The following is a 15,830-nucleotide window of genomic DNA, read 5'->3' as shown; positions in this document are numbered from 1 at the left end:
GGTAAATTTTTCATGATGGAAAACTCTTAGCAGTGGAGGATCTTGGTCTTGGGAAGAGTTGAAGGAGGCAAGGAAGTGAGGGCTTCTCAGCTGGTCTCTTTAAAGATGCTAGAAAGTCTCATTTCTCTGGGTTAGGTCTGGAGGTGAGGGAATGGCTTAAATCACTTACTCTTAGCCGGGGTGTCATGACATGCTGGTGTGTCCTAATCCCTTGTAAAGTGTACCTCAAATAATAATAAAGCACTGAAGTTTGGGGAATGCTTTTCTTAGAAGAGTTTTTTGGGTGGGAGAGGACAGGGAGTGTCCTAGCTAGCCCACGTGATGGCACCAGACCTTGGGCGCGCCATCTTTCCTGGAGATTGTGTTGGGCAGAGGAGAGTGGGTTCCGGGGAAGTCTCCTCAACCTGCATGCCTGGTGACAGATCCTGCAAGATCTCTGACTTCCTGGGCTTGCAAGAAGTCAGCCCCTCAAGGAAAGTTTTGCTGTTCTTTGGAATCCTAGCTCCGCCACTTGCTGTGTGTCCTTAGGTGGAGAACACACCTTTCAGACCTTCAGCTTCCTCGTTTGCAAAGCTGATGCCAGCACCTACCCCATTTATTGTGAGATAGTTAAGTGAGATGGGGCCCTGTTGAATTAAGGTCCTTCTGCCTCAGGAGCGCCTCTCACATGTACAAGTTTCCAGGTAGCTGGGAGTGGGTGTGTAGGGGGTGAGGTGGGGTGAGAGTTCTTAATTAGAGCTAGTCTTCATCCCACTGGCTTGTTGGTGGGGAGGGCGGGCATTCTTAGAACCCAGGGCCATGCTGAGGTATCTCCCCTGGGGCTCCCAAGGACCCTCTTTTCAGGGGGCGGCACCATTCCCCTAACATGACATGGGTGCTGGACTGGGGGCCCTGAGGCCTGGATCGGGAGCCCAGTTCTGGCTGCCAAAGCTGGGAGGGTTGGGCTGAGAGGAATTGATGTCCTGTTTCCTATTACACGCCTGTTATTGGGTTAGGATGCAGTATTCGCAGTAATCCCGTCTAGTGTTTCTTGCCAGTGAGGGAACTAAGACAAAGGAAGGTTAAGCCACTTGCCCAAGTGTACATCACCAGGTAGTCATGCCATGTGGCTCTAATGACAGCGTTGTCACAGTGCTTTCCATGTGCCGGACCTTCTACCTGCTGCTGTTATTACTATTATTTTATTACTATTATTTCCTTTTACCAGCAGGGAAACTGAGGCTGCAGAAAGTTAGGTAGCTCTTATGCAGGGTTACACCACTGCTCAGAGGAGGAGGCAGGACCTGCTTGTTTGATGCCCCTAACCACAGGCCTCTGCTGGCTCTTGGGGACTGTCCCAGCGGTGTGCGCCCACACCCCCGCCCTTTCCACTCTCCACTCTGCTTCCCTCCAGCATTGACTCCCCTTCGCCTCCTCTGTGCTCTCCTTGCATCCACATCCTCATGCACAGACAGTGCCACACCCGACCCACGAAAGGGTGGACCATAGCCCCTCGGAGTGGGCAGTGCCTCTCTTCACGCCTCTCCCCTCCACCTCAGCTGTATCTCTTCCCATCACAGCCACAACACGGGGAAGGGAAGAATAAAGACCTGGGGAGGGCTGGACAGGGCTGGCCCGTTGGGAAACACAGCCAATTAAGAAGCTCTAGATGAAGCCAGAGGGGCTGCAGGTGCACAGCCGGAGGGGCTGCAGGGCCCTGAGCATCACCCTGGCAACCGTGGCAGGGAGAGCAGCAGGGCAAGCTGCCCAGGTGCCTGCTGAGGGACAAGGTTGGTAGGCAGGGGGGTCCTGGCTGCGGCAGCTCTGCCTGGCAGAGAAGTGGAAAGACAGAGGAGGTCCCTGGGAGAGGCCAAGCTGAGGAAGACAAGAGAGAGGCAGGCCCCTCGGCCCCACCCCTCAGGTTCATCCAGCTGGCCAGAGGGACCTGATACATAGAATGCCTACAGGTGACAGTGTCCTGGAAACCATCCCTGGGACCGAGCAGGAGGCCCCCACTGCACACTGTGGGGGAAGGGATAGTCTGAAGGCATGGGCAAGACTGGGGGTGAGGTGGTAGGTGGTGTCAGGAGTGGAGGGAAAAGCAGCAAGGATTTTTGGTGCGAGGAAGGCAATTAGGTTTACTTATTTATTCTCAGAGGAAGTATTGGGGATTGAGCCCAGGACCTCATGTATGCTAAGCATGCAGTCTACTACTTGAGCTGTGCCCTCCCCACCAAGGATGCTTTGTTTTGGAGAATCTTAGAGATGGCCCTGTCTGTGGGGTTCTGCATTTTCAGAGATAATCACAGTTTCAAATATTCTTCCCCATTGTCCTTTTAAACCACCGAGTCCTGCAGAAAGTTCAGTATGTAAACTTACATTTTCCCAGGCTGCCTTTCACATTGAAGTGGTACGAAAATCTGTTGCTAGATCATGTGTCACAGTGGTTATTTTGGCAAATGATGGTCCCCATGCCCCAGACTCTTGCCACCCTGGGCCCAGGAATAATGTAGGAAATCAAGTGTGGTTCCCTTGGAAGGATTCCGGCCTGTCTCCTCATTACCCACACATTGTTGAACACAACCCCATTGCAGGGCGGAGGTGCTGCCCTCAAGGCCCTTACAATCTAATGCCGTTTGCTAAAACTCACCAAAATTGGCAAGGCTGGAAGTTGGATTTATGGTCTTGCGGAGGGAGGCTGGCTATTTCTGAGGGAGAAAGGGTGCCGGCTGGAGCGGGAAAGGGTTTGCTGGAGAGGAGGTGTTCAGGCAGGGAGGAGAGGAACTTCTGAGCCAGGTGAGGTGGAAGCGGGGAGAAGAGTTATTGGGGGCTGTGGCCTGGGGTTCTGAGAGGTGGCTTTCTTGGGCCCTCCACTGTGTCCCAGCCGATCCTGTGACACCCTCTTCTTTCTGCCCCACCCCCAATCTCTCTGCAGTTTTCAGGGAACCCTACACCGTCCGGGTGGAGGATCAAAGGTCGATGCGTGGAAGCGTGGCCGTCTTCAAGTGCCTCATCCCCTCTTCAGTGCAGGAATACGTTAGCGTTGTGTCCTGGGAAAAAGACACAGTCGCCATCATCCCAGGTAAGCGAGAACAGCAGGGTCGCACAGGCAAGGGCGCGGTGGGTGGGGCGTGGCCGGAAAAGCAGAGGTGCTGAGTTGGTGGTTGAGCTTAGCCAGATCTTGCCGTTGGTTCTGGTGAGCGCTTTTTATTGTTCTGGTGATACTGTGGCAAAAAAGCGTGTTTGGTCTTGGCTTGGTGCGTCTCCGTGTGGCAGGGTGAAAACCCACCTGCCAGTGGCTTCTGCTGCGTGTGAAGGTCGCGTCAGACACTGGGTGTCCTACTCTCCCAGAGGAGTGGAGTCACCATCTTTCCTGACCACCAGGTCTTTGCTTGTCCTTGGCCTTAGGGATGGGAGGCAAGGCTGGAAGGAAGGACCTTTTCTGTGAATGATCTGGTATGTGATCCGTGTTCCTGTGTTGAATGACTTGAGCAGTGAGCGCTGGATTCTCGGAGGACCAGATTTGAGTGAGCATGCATGTGGGACTTTTATTTCACGAGCTGCCTGAAGACCCCATCAGAATTCTTGCCAGCCTCACGCCAGGCCTGGTGCTGGGAAAAGTCTGATACCATGTTGTAGGGCCACCTTGTTAGAGCCACTGTGATTGCAGGCTGGTTCCTTTTCCCTATGCAGGGTTGTTACATCAATAGGTCTGGAAACCCCAAGAGAGGCCCTCAGAGCCTCGAAATACCTCCAGGCCTCCAGTTACAAAACTATGGGGTTTGTCCACCCATCCAGCTTTTCCCCTCATCCCTGCACATTGCAGAGGCTCTGTTGATTTTTCTTCCTTTCTCTACCAAGGACGTTGGTTTTCCTCTCTGTAAAATGGAGGGATTTGACCAGATGCTCAATGAGTGCCCCTCCAGTGTTGATGGCCCACCAGCTGGGTTCTAGCTGCTCAAGGTCTTCAGGTTAGTTGGAGAAGATAGACTTCTATGTATGAAACCCGTGAAGCCAGGGTTCTCAATCCTGCTATGTATTTGGATGCCTGGGGAGCTCTTTGAAAAGCAGCAGTGCTTGGGCCCACCCTGAATCTGTGTCTCCAGGAGTGGATCCTGGGCAGCAGCAGTTTTAAATCTCCTGAGGTGGTTCCAAGGTAAAGCTCTCAGACAAACCAGTGTTTAGGTACCTTGGTCGTGAACGTGGCAGGATACTTTTTTTTTTTTTTTGAGACAGTGATTTGTGTTTTGCTCTTGGAACTTCTTCCTTGTCTCAGCCCCCAGCGGACACCCAGGTCAGTGTATCTCTTGGTCTCAGAGCTTGTAGGAGGACTGGAATCAGAAGCTACTTGAAGACACCTGCTCTTTCTGCCTCATGTAAAGCTGTAAGTGAGCAGAAAAGGTTAGGACGGGTGTTCTGCCTGGGGAGGAGAGCCTCTGAGGGCAGTGAGCAAACAGGAGACAAACGGATGCTAGAGGCGGGGGTGGTGCTGGAGGGTACTCAGTGGGTGCGGCTGGAGGAAGTGGTCGGACCTCGCAGGGGTGGCGGTGTGTCTCCGTGGGGTCTGGGACTGAGGCCAGCCAGGCTCTTGTGTCCGAATGAGGCATAAGATGCACAGCCCAAGACCCAGAGTGACCCTGCAGGCCGGGAAAATGGGCTAGTGAGGACCACAGAAACCCTGTGCCTTGGTACATCCCTGGGGGAAGCCCCAACGGTGATGCAGATTGGACGTCCTGTCTCTCCAGCAGAGGCAGACTGAGGGTGATTTAAAGAACCATGCTATTTCTGATACACTTGAATTTATGGACTAAGAGTTATACTCATTCTAATAATAATAATAATAATAGTAATAATAATAATAATAATAATTTTGAGTACTTACTATATGCCAGGCACTAGGCTGAGAAACCTTCATGTATGATCTCATTTTATCCTCACAAAATGTCCCTAAGTGTATTTTTTTCCCTTCCACTTTACTGAAGAGGAAACTGGGGCTCAAAGAAGTAAAGAGACCTGTGGGTCAAGCATCTTATCAAGCAGAGGGCAGGGGTGAACCCGGGTCTGTTCTTTCAGCTGTACCCTGAACCCCGCACAGAACTTCCTCCCAGCCCCTGTACAAATGTATCCAATAAAGCATTACTCGGAGCACAATGGAGGCTCGAGTGCTGCAGGTATGAGGGCCTTGGCCAGAGGGGAAAAAAGTCAATGTTGGTTTTTAGGGAAAGGTCTGTGGAACTGAGTTGCACATAGTGATTAAGAGCCCAGACTCTAGGATCAGACTGCCTGGGCTCCAAACTCACTCTTCTGGGCAAGTCTTTTACCTCTTTGGTGCCTCAGTTTCCCCAATGATAATAAAATGGGGGTGATGATGGAACAACTTCAGAATGAGTTCATGTATGTCACGTGTTTCCAACGCCACCTGGCACCCACTGAGGCTGGGCTGGAGCCGCGACGGTGATTATTAGGGGGGAAGAGAGCTTCTTCTGCTTTGTGCCGCGGTTTCCTGTTGCGGTGTCTGCATTTCTGTGTGACAGGGTCTGTGTCCCCCACTAGAAGAGTTTTCCGAGGGTGGGAATGGGGTTGTTTTCATGCACACATCCCTGGCTCCTAATGTACCACTTTGCACCCCCAGGACAAATGCTCACCAGATGTTCAGTGGGTGCAGGAATGGATCGTTGGGAGAGTTCTGAAAGAATATGGGAACAGCGAGCACAGAGGCACTGAGATATGGATGAGTGCCGGGGGCGTGGGCTAGTCAGAGGCTCAGCTCAGCAGGAGAGACGGAGGTTAACCTGGCTCCTGCGCGTAGGAGCTGGAGGCAGTGAGCTTCCCCCAGGTTCACTGGGGTTGGTGCTTATAGTTGGTGCTTCAGGGCTGTCTTTGATGTTGAGCCTGGACTCGGGGCCCCAAAGGGCATAATTATCAGGGAAGTGGGCTAGACGCTAATCTGCAGGGCTCTGTTAAATGCTGGTTCTGTAGAACCCCGTTCTTTCCTTGAGCCTTGGAGAATTCGCCTCCCCTGCCCAGCTCTCCGGCCCCATCCAAAATCATTCTAGATCCTTGTATAGCTATGTTTTAGATCCATGGGTGGACTTCCCAAAGCACACGAACCCAACTAACATGTTCCCAGAGGACACCCCGAGGACGAGAGTGGGTGGAGTTTTGTAGGTGAGGGGCCAGAACTTGGGCCCACACGCAGCAGGCTTTACTTTTGGAAAATGCAAATTGTTTATTGATTCTTTTTTTTTTCATAAAAATAGAATTCTATGTCATCCATTCCACACTGTACTGAGTGTGTGTGTGTGTGTGTGTGTGTGTGTGTGTGTGTGTGTGTGTGTGTGTGTGTGTGCTGTGATGCTGGACAGCAACTTCTCATGGTGGGGGTTGCGTTGAGGTTAAGGAAGCACCAAGGAGTCTGAGTTACTGCCCTCTGACACTTCAGGGTCTGCTTCTGGAGCAGGGAGAACAAGGCTGACTTTGCTCTCTGGATATGCAGGGCTGGGCTCAGATCTCCATAAGCCACAGGGCCAGCAGGAGCAGGTGCTGGGGAGCAGGAGGAGGAACAGGAGGCTGGTGTGGGCCAGTCAGGGCCCACGAAACATCTCCTTGGGGAGAGCAGGTGCTCTGGGAGGAGGGGCCCTATGGGGTGGGTGCAGGCCCCTGTAAATGAGGTGCCGGCCCTCCGATGCCTCTCTGAGGAGCGTTGGGAGGAATTAGAGGCTCAGCGCCTCAGCAGGCTCCAAGAGTTGGGCACTGGCTCATGGGTTGGCTGTCCTAGCTGACCATGCTGGGAGGGGCAGGCAGGCATCCAGGAGCTGGCCTCTGAAACTCTGAGCACTCTTTGGGCTGTGCCTTTCACAGGGTAAGTAGAGGCTAGAGAGACAGCCCAAAGTGCTCCTAGAGCGGCCCGCTGTGCCTGCCCCTCTCCTCCTTCCTGTCCCCGAAGCTGGTCATCTTCCTCCCATCTGGCTGTTCAAAGAGGTGTGTGTGAAAGCACAGAGCCTCTCACCTATGAGCTGGCCAACTCCTACTTCTTACTTCTCTCCCTGGGGACTTGGTCTGGAGGTGAACTGGCTCTCCAGAGCAGGCAGGGTGGGGGTAACAGGGCAAAGGGCCGTGCCCAAACATAAATTGAAATTAAGGCCTCTGGTGAAGCCAAGATGTGGTTTAATTTCCCATCTGCATGATCACCATTACAATGCATGTTATTGGATATAAAGATAAATCCAGCCCTGTTCCTAATAGCTTTTAATTTCCACCAGACCTGATTATATTGATGCAGGCTCCTTGTGGGAGTTTCCCGGCATGCCCTTCCCCAGCATCCTGACTGGCTGTCTGGGCCCCAGCGGGGAGTTTTGGACACTGCTCAGATGCGGGCCAGATGTATCTGCCAGTGCGCTGGAAGACCAGCCTGGAGCAGCTCCCTTGTCTGTGTGGACGGGACTCTCGTATGCTGGGTTGTCTTCATGCCCTGGTCAGGTTGGGAGTGCACTGGGGACACTCTGTGTTGGGGGAGGGGAGAAGCAGGAGCAAGGAGAAACTGGCCAGGGTAGGGGGTCCTTTCTGAAAAGTGGGCGGTGCTCCCGGACCACAGGTGAGAGTCAGTGAACTCACCACCCCTCTCCCACCTCCCTGTTTGTCTCCAGGGTTCCAAGTTGCTCACAGGTTTTTGTATCTGAGTTTTGTCCTGCGTCTCCTCTGCCTGGTCTGCACTGATCCCCTCTTCTCCTTATGAGAAGGATGCTGTGCTTCTCTTTTGTCCTTTAAACTTGGTTCACATGTGTCCCCTATCATGAGGCCTTACATAAGCCTTAGCAGAACCTACCGCTCCTCTGATTCCATTCTTGGAGCACTTTATTGCGTCTCCCATTATAGGCAGTTGATTCTGTGTGTCTGCTGCAGGAGGGTGTACAATTGTATCTTTTCTATCTCTTTATCCTGAGGGCCCTCATAGCACCTGTTAAAACAACAACAACAATATCGTAATAATATTAATGATAATATTTATCATGTATTGAGACCCCCTTTGTGTTAAGTATTATCTCGAATCCTCACAATAACCCTTTAAGAAAGATAAAGTTTTTTTAACTGATTGGAATGTTTCCCCTAGTTGTATGAATGAAGACAATGAGGCCCAGGGAAGTTAGGTGACTTACCCAAGACTACGCAGCTAATAAGTGGCCTGGGTTTGAGCTGGGGTCCTCCAGGTTACTCTACTTCCAGCTGCCTCTACAGAGCAGACTCCTCATTGAGAATGGACGATCCTCCATTTCCAGAATAGGAGGAGGGCCTGTTCCCTGTCTCTTGCGCTTGCTTGGGGGCAGAAATGTGTCACCAGGCCTTGCATTGACTTCTGGCTCTGTGTGTGGTGAACAGAAAGGCTTTGGCTTTTTTGAAGGACAACAGCTCTCCAGCTGAAAGATGGGTGAACAAAACAACCATTCTCACAGGGAGGCTTTATTAGGCACTGGCTCTGTTTTGGGCCCAGCGGGAGACACAAAGGCAGTCCTGATCTGGGAATTTAGGTTTCTGTTCATGTTGTCAGCTCTGATGGACAAGGATGGATAATCCTGGCACAATAAACAATCAAATATGATCTTGGTTTGCTTTGGAATGCAGAGTCTGTATATTAATTGCATTTGGCTCTGGCTGATACTAAAATTGCTTTGATCCCATGAGTCTCCTCCAACTTGGACAGGAGATGGCACAGACATGAGAGAGCCCAGGTGGTGCCCGGAAACTAGTTGGACACATTTAGGCTGCAAATGGATGGAGTCACTGACTGTCAGAGCTGGGAGGGCCCTGGAGGTCACGTGGTCCAGCCTCCTCCTTTAGCGATGAAGACTCTCAGGCCCAGACCAATGCCTCTCATTTCCCCTCCCCTTCTCTCCAGCCCATCCTCAAAGTGCATTATCTTAATACCCATGGGGTGCTTTTCTTTTACTACCAGACTTCTTTCCTTCTTTATCTGTCTAAAACCTACCCATCTTTCAAAGTCTGGTTCAAATACCACTATTTCCATGATATCTTTCCCAATTTCTGCTAAGAATGGATTTAAAAATTACCCAGATTAACCTCCTTCTAGGGGATCCTTTTCTGAACTCCCTCTGAACTTTATCAGTTCTTCGCTCAAGACACTAATCGTATTTTGTCCTGCAATATTTTAATATAGGTTTTATCCCCCCTGTGAGAATGTCTGACCGTCAAGAGTGGGAACTGTATTTCGTTCAGACCCCTTTCCTCTCCAGTGCTCATAGAAGATGATTAACAATGGAGATGAAATGACAGTCTCTCCTCTACTGGACTGTCCTGCGGACCTGCCTAAGGTCACACAAAAAGTGGTGGCTTTACAAGATCTAGGCTTGGTGGTCCTTGGCCTCCATTACTCTGAGCTGCTTCAGAGCTACCCAGAGAGAGGCCACTTCTGTGGGTTCCTCCTGTGATACTCTGATGTTTAGTTGCAAAATTGGGCATCCCAGCTTTCTACTACTTAGGGGCATGGAGAAAATGGGCTGGGATGGCCAGTCTGTGCTAATATGAAATAGATGATGTGTTCAAGTTAATTTAACCAATGGGGTTTGGGCTCCTGCTGAGTGCTAGACAGAGTCTCAGGCCTTGCAGAGAAATTAAACTGGACCATGATCTGTTTCTTCCCTTTAGCAGCTCCTATCTAGGGGTTATACTATCTTCCCAAGAAGAGACGATACAACAGAGGCTGGGATCCTTTCTGATGATGGCAGCTCAGCAAGGCTCCTGAAGTGGGGGTGGGGGGAGGCTTGCAGGCAGGCCTTGGAGCAGAAATAGCACGTTGAGTGAGGTGACAGCGTGGGGAAAGGCAAGCAGGAAAGGAGAGGATGGGGTGATTTGCGGACATGGCCAGAGGGTAAGTAGAAGTGGTGAGAGACAAGTCAGGAAAGGACGCCAGGACACTTAACTCACAAAGGTTCTATCCGGTTCTAGAGAAGTAAAAAGGACAACTTGATAATAATGACTGATGTGGAGCACTTACTAAGTTACCAGACTCTGTTCTAAGCATTTGACATGTGTAGCTCATTTGACCTTCCCAGAAGTCTGAGGTTGAGGGAACCATTATTCTCCCATTTTATAGACAAACAAACTGAGGCACAAATATGCTGAATAAATTGACTACAGTTAGCAAGTAGGAGAGCCACAATGTAAACCTTCGCTTTCAGACTCCACTCTGTGTGCTCCTGAGCGCTGTACTAAGTTGTCTCATAAAAAATTAATATACAGAATATATTTTTTAAAAAACTGCTGCAAATCAACAAGAAAAAGACAACACAAGAAAAAAATTGGATGAGCAGACAATTTATAGACAAGGTAGAAGTAGGGGATGTGGCAGAAGGAAGACAGGCTGTGAAGCCTGCTGGTCCTAATCGGTGACCTTGAGGAAGTTACTTTCGAAGCCTCAGTTTCTTCACCTAGGAAATGGGGGGAGTGACACCTCCTGCACGTGGAATCCTTTAGATGAAAATTAGGACTCTGAGGAGACTTCAGTTCTCTGATGGAGAAAGAGTGGCCTAAACTCAGCAGGGAAATTGCACCCCCAGCTTCATGACGCAGTCCTACCTTGGGCTGGGCTACCCTTTCTGGGTTCTGGGCTGGAGGCAGAACACGGGTCAGCCAGGGATGCCGCCTCCCAGGGGAGCAGCGGTGCTGGCATCATGGACTGGAGAATGCCTTTCCCTAAACGTGATCTTGAGAAAGTCATAAACAGCTGGGGCCAGGGAGATGACCCCTGCGGCATTTTTAACTCAAATAGGCCGCGGTACTATTTGGGCAGAATGAGAAAAACAAAATGTCGTATTATTCATCTTTGTGTTCACTTGTGCCTTGTGTGGTATCTGATCAAAATTATGTTGAGGAAGGAATGAAGGTGGGTGGTTTGGTACCAACCCAGCAAAGATCAGCTCCACCAACTACCTGGGTCTAATCCGCTCAGTCTCAAACCCTGGTTCAGTAATTTCTAGTATCTCCACAGCAATATACAGCTGACAAGGGGCTTTTACGTGATGCCTTTGGCTCCTCACAGTAACCCCAGTCCCTTCCCCATTTTACAGATGGGGAGACAGATGCAGTGACGTTTAATGACTTGTGCAGTTAGAAAAAAGGTCAAAAGAGGAGATAAACACATTTTAAGACATATGTGTATGCAGGGCCATGTGGCAGGTACCTGGATGTCATCTCATTTAGTTTTCCTCTCAACCTTGTGAGGGAGGCATGCTACCCGCATTCTTAGGTATAAAGAAATGAGATTCAGAGAGGCCAAGCAATTTCCTCCAGGTCACACAGCTTCTCCATGGCAGAGCCTGTGCCTGGACCCAGAGCTTTGTCCCCCAAGCTCAAACTTTTTCCTTGTAACATACTTTAGTGACTGCAGCCTGAGGGCTCTCCCGGGACTCATGACAATTTCTTTCATCAAGGCACTTGCACAGAGGAAAAGGCAGCGATTTTGTTATTGCTGTTTGCTTATTGTTTGCTTCTATGGGGAAGGGAGCATCTGATTCCAGACAGCCTAGTCTTCCTCTGAGTGCAGAGAAAAAAAAATCCCGCCTTCTAATGCCTCAGAAACACACTTTGCAGGTTAGAGATTACGAGGAAGCATCCAGAAGCAGCAAAGGAATTCTCTCCTAAGTCAGATGGCCTAAATCAGAATGATAATCATCGTGAGAATAACAGTAAGAAAATAAGTGATCAGTCATTGAGCTCTTATGTAAGTGCTTTTTACGAGTCATTTCGTTTCCTCCTCATGAGTGTGCTGTGCAGAAGGCGGTATTATTTCTCCACTTTGCAGATGAGGAGCTTGAGACAGAGAAGCCGGCCACCTGCCCAAGGCCATAGAGTGAGGGCAGGGTGGGGCAGGATCTGAGCCCAGAGCAGTTTGATTTCAGCTCTCAGAGGTGACTTGGGCCACCTCTCCGCGGTGCCCTGATGTCTGTGTCACCTTTCACTTACATTATGCTCTCTGGTTTATAAAGCGGGTTTACAGGCAGCATCTTATTGAATCCTTCCAACCCCATCCAAAGGAGGCACATCCTTCACCTCACTTAACAGGCAGGGAAACCAAGGCTTGGGGGAGCTGAGGGGTCCTCCCAAGGTGACACAGCCAGGGAGGGGTGTACCAGATCTCTGGTTTGATGCTTGCATCCCAGGAGCTCTTGAGGCCCCACCTGGAGCGCATGCCCACGGCTCCCCTTCCAGGCTCCCGGCAGTCGGGCTGCTCTGCATTTGCATGCCAGTTGGTTAGTTCCAGAACCATCAGCCACAGCTCCTCAGTCAAGCAGAAATGTCTGTGTTCACAGGTGCCTCTGGCGGCGTGTGCATGTGTCGTGTTTTGCTTTTCCATTTAGTTCATGGCAGGTGCTGCATTTCCAGAGCACCCACTGGGTGAATTTCAGTAGATTTAAGACAATTGCTGGCAAACGCTCTGCCCCGGGATCACGTCGCGGCAGTGGACACAGAGCAAACGGCATTGTTTGGTTAAGTTGGCACCTCTGTAAGTTACCCTGAAATCAGAGCAGAATTCTTTATGGAAGGTTATCCTACACATAAATCATCATTAGACTACCTCATTTTTGTTTAATGCCTACCTAACTGTGCTGTAGTCTAAAAATGTGTGTTTAGTGAAGTCAAGGGTTGCAGGGAAATTATAGGGTTTTCAAAAACCCATTTGCTTTGCTGCTGTTCACATCAGAATCAATCTTGCCTTTAGTTCTCAATCTCATTGCAAACATGCTGTATTTCTCGCCGAATTCTGGCATTTAATGTAGGGTAGCATTTATTCAGAAGAAGCCAACGGTGCTTACAGAATGGTAGAGCTATGTATAGATGGCACTTCCTGCCAAGCCTGTGATTTTGAACTCTGTTGTGTGTCAATGAGACTTCGCAGCCATAGCTGGAGCTACGTGGGGAGGGACAGAGCGGAGGCCTGCACTGGGTGGCACTGGAAGGGGAGCCTGCATCCATCATGCAAGCCTCATTGTGCCAGCACATAGTAGGTGCTCAGATGATGTTTCTTGAGTACTTGGAGGAACGTTTAACCAGGATGGTGACGGACCTTTAGATTAGGTTGTAAATAAAATGAATTTAAATGAAGGGATGGGTGTGGTTCTGTGGCTGCTAGAATAAAGCCTTCATTTACTCCTGTTATGTCCCCAAATCATCAGGGCTTGTTTGCCTTTTTGGTGGGGTGAAGCTGGGCAGCAAAGCTAAAAGGGTGTGGACTCTGGCCTCAGAGATACTTGGGTTCAAATCCAGGCCCTGCTCCTTACTTTCCACATGATCCTAGGTAAGTCCTTTAACCTCTCTGAGTTTTGATTTCCTTGGATGAAAGGATTAGAAATCATGTACTTTTTCTATATAGGGAAAACATATTTTCCATGTATAGTTTATATTTTTCTACATAGCTCTCTTTCCTATATACAGAACCATTATATGTAGGTTTCATATAGATCCTCTATACATAGGTTTTCAGTTTTTCCTAGTGCTGAGCAGACATATGATTAACTGTCCCAGGATTAATCATCTCCTTGAGGAGTGAGCGTCCAGGTGTGAGCATCTAGGTGTGGCTGCCCAGGAGTGAGTATGTAAGAGTGAATGTCCAGGAGAGAACATGCAGGTGTGACCATCCAGGAGTGAGCATCCAGATGTGAGTATCCAGGTGTGAGCATCGAGGAGGGAGCTTATAGAAGGATGTGCTTGGCTCTCATCCCCCTGGGGGTCACTTGGCCACGAGGTTAGGAAGGACAGAAGACAGCTCTCACACTGGCAGAGGCAGGGGAAGCCCCTCGTGTCTCCCCACATGGCTGAAGCCCAGTCCCTAACATCATGACCTTGGCTTTGTGGTCTACCTGACATCTTGCTGTGTGCAAGATTCTCAGGAGTTTCGACATGTGTCTTTTGGGGCTGCAGAGTCTGCCTTTTGCAGCGGAGCCAGGTACAGCCCTCTGCCTTCCAGTACAGGGGGCAGCGGGGCTCCAAGGTGTCCTATAAATTGCAAGTATTTTCTTCTCATACGTGGAGATTTTCCAATCTCCATCTCAGGGTCATAGCATATCTTTAGGGACATGGAATCTGCTAGAATCTGGAGAGTCAGCTGAGAAGCAGATGACAGAGTGGGACAGAGACGCCTGTGACAGTGAGTGGCAGTGGTGGTGGTGGCGGCTGGGAGGGAGCGGGGGGCTGTGGCGGAGTCTGGGCTCCAAGTGCAGTTTCTGCTTGTGCACCAGAGTCAGCCAGGCATTGGATGACCTTTATGCTGTGTGTGGTGGTCTGATGGGCTCTCAGACTTTGTGAAGCAAAGGTATCTCTTCCCAAAGCACATGGCAGGGGTCCCTCTTCACTGCCCTTCAGAATGGGACACAGAAAAGGAAAGGGCTTATCTCGGGAATATTCTGGAGCCTGCTGTTACTGATACAGACCTCAGGAAACAATTGCACGATGCCTGATGGGATGAAGCTGTACCCTTGGGGCGTGCGCCCAGGAAGAGGCACAAACTCCGTCAGGCTGCACCTGGCAATGCCATGTCTTATGTTGACTTACACTGACTTCATCCCCTAACTCTCTCTAATGGCTATGTTGGCATAAGCAACAATCAGTTGGTTGAATTTTCAGTTCATTATTTAATTTAGCAAATGTTTTTTGAGCACTTCCTGTGCGCAAGATGCTGTGTTATGTAGACAGTGATTCCCAAGGGTCTTTGCTTGAGGATCTCAAGGGATTTGGAGAAATTCCTCTTCCCACACACCAAAGAAATTCATTTTAATTAAAACCCGTATATGTGTATGTATATGAGTAATGTGCACACTGTGAATTCCACATGTTGACTGTGCACACCTGTGTACTCACACTCACCCTTCTTTGCTGTGGAAAGGGAAGAGAGAGTCACCTGTGTAGGCCCCCAGAAGCACCTCAGAGCAGAGACACCTTGGCCCACTGTCCATGGGGAAGGGCATCCCCATGGCAGCATCTCTGGCAGGAGCATGTCTGGGTGAGTGTGTGGGTCTGGGCCTTTTTCTCCTGAACAGAGAGGACAGCTCCTCCTTCCTTCCTCATCTTCCGGGTGGGAATGTGGGCAGCCCATGTGTTCTGAATTTCGTGGGCAGTCTTTGGTGGTTTGCTATTTAATGAGGCCTGTTCGGTTCAGGGAGGGTGAGCAGAAGCATGGAAGATATTGGGATGCTCTGCCTCTCTTCAGGGGCTTGCTGTCTTGGGACACAGGTGACCCCGAAACAAGGCAGAGTGTGATGCGGGGACGCCCAGCCTCTAGGGCCTCAGAGGCGTGAGCCCTGCCTTCTCTGGTTAGCGCAGGCACTCTGCTCTGTAAGGCGGCTTTTTCCGTGGGTACCAGACAATGGGTGTTTTCGTCAGGCTGAGCTCCTGCAGGGGAGAGTGTTCTAGACCTGTCAGCTCTCAACTTTAGAATCACCTGGGGAGCTTTTAAAACACACTGTTGGCCAGGCCCAACCCCAGACAGTTAAGTCAGCATCCCTGGGGGAAGACCCAGGCATTGTATTCGTGAAGCCCTCTGGGTGAACCTGGTGAGCAGCTGGGTTGCAAACTCCAGTTCTGGTCCAGGAGGCCATCGGGGAGCGGGGCTAAAATCCGGGAGTTCTGAGAACAAAGGCAGTGCTCTTGGGGGGGAAAAGCCTGGTTGGGCTGGAGCTCACGACCCATTTGACGGCGGGGTAGGGTTGATGCTGCACTGAGTTGTGTGTAACTGAAGGGCAGTGGGGAGCCACTGAAGATTTTGAGTAGGAAATGTTCTGGAAGGACTTTGGGAGTTGGTCTTCAGAGATTAAGGATGTTCGTAGAAACAGCGATTATCCCTG

At 50.3% G+C, this 15,830-nt stretch overlaps 1 protein-coding gene across 3 annotated transcripts in view; it reads left to right on the top strand.

Moving 5' to 3' along the window:
* DSCAML1 (DS cell adhesion molecule like 1) overlaps window positions 1-15,830 on the top strand; it is a 331,475-nt gene that overhangs the window by 33,690 nt on the left and 281,955 nt on the right. For all 3 annotated transcript variants that reach the window (XM_074357069.1, XM_074357068.1, XM_074357070.1), the window contains one exon: window positions 2,915-3,061. In XM_074357069.1, coding sequence (XP_074213170.1) covers window positions 2,915-3,061 — 147 coding nt within the window. The remainder of the gene's footprint in view (window positions 1-2,914; window positions 3,062-15,830) is intronic.

Source organism: Camelus bactrianus, chromosome 33 (assembly GCF_048773025.1).
Source record: "Camelus bactrianus isolate YW-2024 breed Bactrian camel chromosome 33, ASM4877302v1, whole genome shotgun sequence".
NCBI lineage: Eukaryota > Metazoa > Chordata > Mammalia > Artiodactyla > Camelidae > Camelus > Camelus bactrianus.
Note: the sequence above shows the minus strand (reverse complement) of the source record. Positions and strands in the feature narration are given on the sequence as shown.